The sequence below is a fragment of the Solanum stenotomum genome, chromosome 7, assembly GCF_019186545.1.
Source record: "Solanum stenotomum isolate F172 chromosome 7, ASM1918654v1, whole genome shotgun sequence".
In the NCBI taxonomy this organism is placed as follows: Eukaryota; Viridiplantae; Streptophyta; class Magnoliopsida; order Solanales; family Solanaceae; genus Solanum; species Solanum stenotomum.
Window position 1 is genome coordinate 9524053 of NC_064288.1, and position 6947 is coordinate 9530999.

Below are 6947 nucleotides of genomic sequence, written 5' to 3' on the forward strand. Positions count from 1 at the left end.
GGAATTTCAATTGCTATGGAAGATATTGTAACTTCTCGTGTTTGGAACATGAAGTATAGATGTGTAGACTCAATTTTAATGGAGCTGACCACTGTTTAGTTAGATTTTTTCACTTATAAGAACAAAAATATTAGTCCATGTTTTGCCAAACTGCAAATCAATTTGTGATTTATTTATTTATTTGGGTGTTATAGATTTTGGCCGAATAACAAGAGCAGGATGTACGTTCTGGAGAAAATAGGTAATATAAACACATTCCACTATGATCCTGCTAACATCTTACTAAAAGATATTTCCGATCTGTTTCAATTTGTTTAACCTACTTTTCTTTTTAGTCTGTTTCAAGAAGAATGACTCTTTTTTTCCTTTTACAAAATAGCAGTTTCATATTATTCGTACACTTTAACATGGAGCAGTAAATCATTTGACTTGATAGTATAAAAAATTGCACAAGTTAGCTAGCTGAATGACATTCATTGATAAATAAATGTATGGTTCTCCAGGAGATTTTTGTCCGATATTGTCACGCTCTGAAACTCCACCCTAGACGTGACATGGCACTCGAAACTCCATTAGGCCCAAGAGAGCCAACCAACCTGTTTAACCCGACTAATTCAATATAAATACCAATTTAAATAATAATGCAGAAAGTAAGGCCAATCTCAATTAACCTTCGAGAGAATTCAAAAGAGGAAAAACCAATTCAACTCTTAATTAGAAAACCAAATCCAACTAACCACAGATCTACGAAACCTCTACTAACAAAATAGCAATGTCTACATCGAGACATGGCCCCCGACATACCATGAAAACCAAAGGGAAGACAGATAAAGAAAAGTCAGCTTTCCAAAAGACGGAAAGCTCACCACAATGCTGATTGTTATCCCTCAATCATCTACTGCTGCCTTGAACCACGAACTTGTGTCTCTGATCCTACATCATGAAATGATGTAGTGTCGGAGGACGGTCAATACGGCCAATACTAGCATGAAAACCAGGGAAAAGGATAAACAGTATACATATATAAAACATAACCATAAAAGAAAGGCAAAATCATAAGTACAGACCCAAAGCATTTGGACATAGACCTTTCAAAATCATTAATCATGAGTAAGGTAGTATTCACCGACATAATGCGACCCACATACTATAAGGGTCTGGCCTCCTCCGGTCCGAGGGCTCCAATCCATGTATGTCGAATGAATTTAGGAAGTATAAGAATCTGGTAAACTAATTAAACTCTCCCAAATAAAAAACTCTAGAGGCTGCTCCGATTTAACAACCTACAGTAGCCATCCATATTTCAGGACAGGGATCTCCTACACCGGCAAATGAGGTTTCGGGTGATGAGTCACAAGGACTTTACACCTCCTTGGTGATACTACCAAACTCCATTTAAGCCCCCAATTAAAACATTTACAAGTTTTCATTTATTAAGAGTTATCCGAATAAGGCATATTCTCATTGGTATCGTCATACCAACACTTGCAAGCTATTCAAACCATGCCAATTTCATAGTTAGCCATTTAAAACTCTTCGGTCGTCGTTTAAAACCAAAGACTCATTTATGTTAAGGCATTCCATTCAATGTCAGCTTTACGTTTCTTACTGATGCAAGTAGTAGAAACAGATTATTTAATGATTTTCTACTTTCGGTCATATTATACAATCTATAAGGCAAAATAAATTTGTAGTGATCAATCTATCAACCACTAGTCTATTAACTGAAACAAAAAAGTACTCTATCAAACATGCAAAACAAGTAGCAGTAATTTTAGAAAGGGAGAATGCAAAAGACAGCAATCAGAACACCATTAATGTCTACTAAAACGCAGATTTTTTTTAAAAAAATCGATAGACAATATAAATATAAAAGTTTAAAAAACTTCTAACCATTATCCAAAGCAAAACGCAATTAAAGATGCGGAATCAAGAACATGAACTCAAAACATATCAAATTTTGACAAATTTAATCAAGAACAATCAGTTTTTTGTAAAAATTCAAAATCCACTAAACTAAAATGCAACAAAAAAAATAGTAAAATGGAGCTAAAATTATCCGAAAAAGAAAAATGAACTTACCTGAACACAAGATGATGAAGGTTTCGACTTGGAAAGAAGATTGGAGAAAAAATTATTTCAACTATTTGAGATACTCAAGAAAATAGGGAAGAAGAGAGAAAAATTGTTGAATAATTAAATGAATTTAAAAAAAGTGGAATATCTAATAAATATAAAAAGGGAGTTAATTATATTTTTGTAAACTTGTATTTTATCCCCCAAGTTTTTAAAGTGATGAAAAGGTCTCTGATCCCACAATTCAACCCCACTTTTTCACTTTTTCTTAACCTACTCCTACAAAATAAATCAAAAAGAAATTGAGTGTCTATGGACTAAAATAAGTTTTTGTTGGTGGGTACAACACTAAAATATCTCATGTTAGCCTTGGTATTGAAGTACCTGATTTGTCTTGTAGAATATCAATGTATAAAGGTTAAATTCATACTATCCAATTAGACTACATTTGACTTTCAATTAAACATAATGCACCAGTTTGATCCAATCACTCAATGAAACTAACAGATTTATCTTCTATTGTATGTTTTGTATGGTTGATATATTGGTTGTTATTTCTGAAGTAGTACAATAAATGAAGCCTAGAGTGCTATAATTTTGGACAGAAGAAATTGCAGAATAATGACATTGAAGATTGTCTTATTAAATATCATAATGGAGATGGTTCTGGACTTCTTTTTACAAATTTATGGTCATTAGTAAAGACCACAAACTCAAGCAGAAATATAACTAGCAAGAGGAAGAAAAAAGAGGGGGAAAAAATCTAACTATATGAATGAAACAAAAGTCTATTTGAAACCAATATTCTTGGTGTTGGAGGAAGAAGAATGTAACAATGAAGATGCAGAAAAGCTTGTATTATTGCTTTGCAAGTACAAGCTATGCATCTTTGAAGATGGCCCTCCATCACTACTACTCTTATTGTCTCCTCCATCATTAAGGAGCGTATCAACTTTTTGGTACTCTTCTCTTTCATGTCTCATCTCTTTCAGCATTGCTGCGACATCTTTCATCGTTGGTCTATCATCTGGTGATGGATTAACACACAGCATAGCTACTCCTATAGTCTGCATCATCTCATCAACTTCTGATTCGGGACGACCACATAAGCTCACATCTAAGACTTCATCACTGCCTCTTTTCTGCCTCACCCAATCCACAATGTGTACTCCATCTGGTATTGTAGGATCAATTGGCTGCTTTCCTGTTAACACCTCTAACACAACTACTCCAAAGCTATAAACATCACTTTTCTCTGTTATTTTCATCATGTATCCATATTCTGCACAAGATGTATACATGTGTATTAAAGATATAATGTATATAATTATAGTGTAATATTGTAAAGTGGTACTACGACTTGTGACGAACCTGGTGCTATGTATCCGTAGGAGCCAGCTACTGTATTGGAGGATCGAGCAAAATCTCCATCATCGACGAGTTTGGCTATACCAAAATCTGCAATGTATGGCTCAAAGTCAAGACCAATGAGAATGTTGTTGGCCTTGATGTCCCTATGAACAATTGGAGGTGTACAATCGTGGTGTAAATAAGCAAGCCCTTGAGCTGCACCTAGGACAATCTTGTATCTCAATTCCCACTCCAAACATCCATCACTTCGTTCGTGTAGAAGGCTACCTAGGCTTCCATTAGGCATGTAGTCATACATGAGTAACCTAGTGTTTTGATTCCAGCAGCAACCTAAGAACTTAACGATGTTCTTGTGACGGATGGAGCCAAGGGTTTTTACCTCGGTTGAGAAAGAATCGCGAACACCTCCACTAATTCCTGACTTTAAATTTTGGCAGTTGTATCCAGTTGCCAATGTGGTTGGCCATAGCTTCTTGACTGCAATTGCTTCACCATTTTCTAGTTCTGCACGATAAACAACCCCGGAGCATCCCTTTCCAATAACATTGGATTCCACTAGGCATCTCAAAATTTGTTCAACCGAAAAATTCAACTTCTGGAATGGAGTAAACTTCCAAGCCGATGAATCCCCTCCTCCAAATTCAGAATCATTATCTTCTCTACTCATTTTCCTCACTCTGTAAACTGCCAGCATTCCAAGGAGTGCCAAGGCTATAGTCACCACAGAAAGGAGTGCAATTGCCAATTTCAGCCTCCATGACCGTCTTACATTGCTATTACTCATCATTCCCCCGCCTTCAACATTGCTCAAGAAACAAGAATCATGTCCCAATGAGCACAAACCTTTGTTGCCAGCCATCTCTGTGGATGATAATTGCCTGAACAACTTATTATCAGGGAGGTAGCCGGTAAAATTGTTGTAGGAAACATTCAAGGAAACCAGATTTTCAAGCCCCGAAAGAGACAACAGGTCTCCTTCAAGCTTGTTGTGGGAAAGATCTAGTACTGAAAGTTTGTTTAAGGCAGATATCTGCGGTGGGACTACCCCACTCAAGATGTTCCAGCTTAAATTCAAGGCAATGTCAAGTGTCTGAATGTCAAACAATTCCACTGGCATGTTCCCTGAGAACTCATTGCTGCTGAGATCAAGCAATTGAAGGCTTGAACATTTGCCGAGAGTTGGGGGAATCGATCCAGAGAAGGCATTCTTACTAAGAACAAGCCGGTTAAGGTTAGCAAGTTGACCATAGCTCGCTGGAATCTGTCCGTTAAACTGATTCAAGGAAACATCCAAAATCTCTAGCCTACTGAGAGAAGAAAGAGAGCTAGGTAAATTCTCACTTAGAGTGTTATTAGATAGATTGAGCATTTGCAGTGTCTTGCAATTGCCAATCTCCTCAGGAACGGATCCTGTAAGGTGGTTCTCTGAGAGATCAAGAAAACTAAGGTTGTCTAGAAATCCTATCTCTCTTGGAATTTGTCCGCTAAGTTTATTGCCAATAAGTCGTATACGAATAAGAGAGCTACAATTACCTATCTCAGGTGGGATAAAACCAGAAATATCATTGGAAATCAACAGAAGCTTCGTTAAATTAGTTAATTGAAAAAGGTCAGGAGGTAAGCTACCAGTAAGAAGATTATGTGATAAGTCCAGAGCTTGTAGGCTTCTGCAACCACCCAATGCAGGAGGAATGCTTCCTTCAAGCTTGTTCTGCCAAGCAAAGAATACATTTAGCTCCTTCAACTGCCCCATTTCCGGAGGAATTGAGCCTGAAATTTGATTCGTATCCATCTGAAACTGTAACAGATTTGTCGCATTAGAAAGAACCGATGGGATTGAACCAGAAATGTTGTTGTTACTAATCATCAACTCTTGGAGATTCGTAAGGTTCCCGAATGACCAAGGGATGCTCCCGCTTAAAAAATTCAAAGAAAGATCAAGAATAACCAAACTTTTGCAATTCCCAATTTCATCAGGAATTAGCCCATCAAGATTATTTTGCCAAAGTAGCATCTTTTCTACTTTCTGAAGCTTTCCCAACTCTGCTGGCAGTGAACCTGACAGACTATTTTGGTATAAATACAAGTCAACTAGCTCTGAGCAGTTGCCTATTTCTGAAGGTATTTTTCCAGAAAGCATTGTAGTATAAATAGATAATACCTGAAGCTTTCCCAAGTTACCCACAGATGGAGGAAGCGAACCTGAAATTTTCGTATCAGCAAGTCCCAACACTATCAAGTTCTTGCAATTCCCAAGCTCATCCGGTATTTTCCCACTAATATCTTTATTCCCTCCTGCTCTTATATTTTCTAAAACTCCAAGTTTTCCAAGTTCGGAAGGAAGATTTCCGCTAAACATATTGTCAAAGATAATAAGATTTTTCAGGTTAATGCAATTGCCAACCTCTCCTGGAATTTCCCCTGTTAGTTGATTAGAGTTCAAAATCAAATCTTCAAGATTTCTAAGATTACCAATAGTTTTCGGTATGGTACCAACAAGACCATTTGAACTAACATCAAGTGTTACAAGTGAAACACAATCTCCAATATCCTGTGGGATTGTTCCAGTGAGATTAGCACCAGAAATGATCAGTTTTTGCAAGGATTGTAAAGAGGACAGATTAGAAGGAAAAGGAAGAGCCAACTGAATAAACTGAATATCAATTTGTGTAACGAAAAGATTAGAAGAACAAACTATATGAGACCATTTACAAGGATTGGAATCTGAAGGATTCCAGTTTGAGAATGTTTGAGGAATTGGTGAATTAGTAGAATGAAGCCAAGAAAACAGGACATCAACTTCATTTGAAGGAAGAGCAAAGTTATGTAATAGAAGAAAAAAAGTTAGAAAGATAACAAGATTTGGGAGGTCCAAGAATCGCCTCGACATTGGCATTTGCATTGGGCATCAACTTCCAAATTCAAAATAAATTTTCTTAGGTGAAATGCATTGGAGAGTTTGTTTATATTTTGGTTAAAACGCAGAATCTAGCTTTGCAGGGAAGCAAGAAAAGAAGAGACAATACAATAATTAGTTATTAAAGATTTGAAATAGTCACAAACAACTCCACCATCTTTCACCTCGGGGTTCTCTGCTGCATTATTATTAGTAGATGCCACCATGTGTTGCTGCATTGTTTTCCTCAAAACTCATTGTTGGTCTTGCTTTGGTATCTGAGCTCATTGCCTCTCCACTCTATTCATGTTTCTTCAATTTTGATTTCAAACTAAGTAAAATAAACACTTCTCATGAAACTCATTTCTCTTTTCTCTCATTACCATTTTCCAATAATGACATATTAGAAAACGAGGCATTGTCTTTGCACAAAATCTAATAGGTCCTTTGGTAGAGTGTATCAGAAAAAAAAATGTATGTAATACTTTTGTGTAGTACTAGTATCTTGTTTGATACTCCGTCCATTCCATATTAACTTGAGCTTTGAGCAATTTTTCATTTTTCAAATTAACTTAAGTTTTCAATTTTCAAGACTATTTTTAAA

At 36.4% G+C, this 6947-nt stretch overlaps 1 protein-coding gene across 1 annotated transcript; it reads right to left on the reverse strand.

Annotated features, from left to right (window-relative positions):
• Positions 1–2827: 2827 nt before the first annotated feature.
• Positions 2828–6601, reverse strand: LOC125870924 (LRR receptor-like serine/threonine-protein kinase RGI2). Its single transcript, XM_049551471.1, has 2 exons — positions 3448–6601; positions 2828–3358 (listed from the first exon to the last, which is right to left on the reverse strand). Exons 1-2 carry the CDS (start codon positions 6347–6349, stop codon positions 2865–2867), a joined length of 3396 nt encoding a protein of 1131 aa, XP_049407428.1. The 5' UTR covers positions 6350–6601; the 3' UTR covers positions 2828–2864.
• Between the last annotated feature and the right edge of the window lie 346 nt (positions 6602–6947).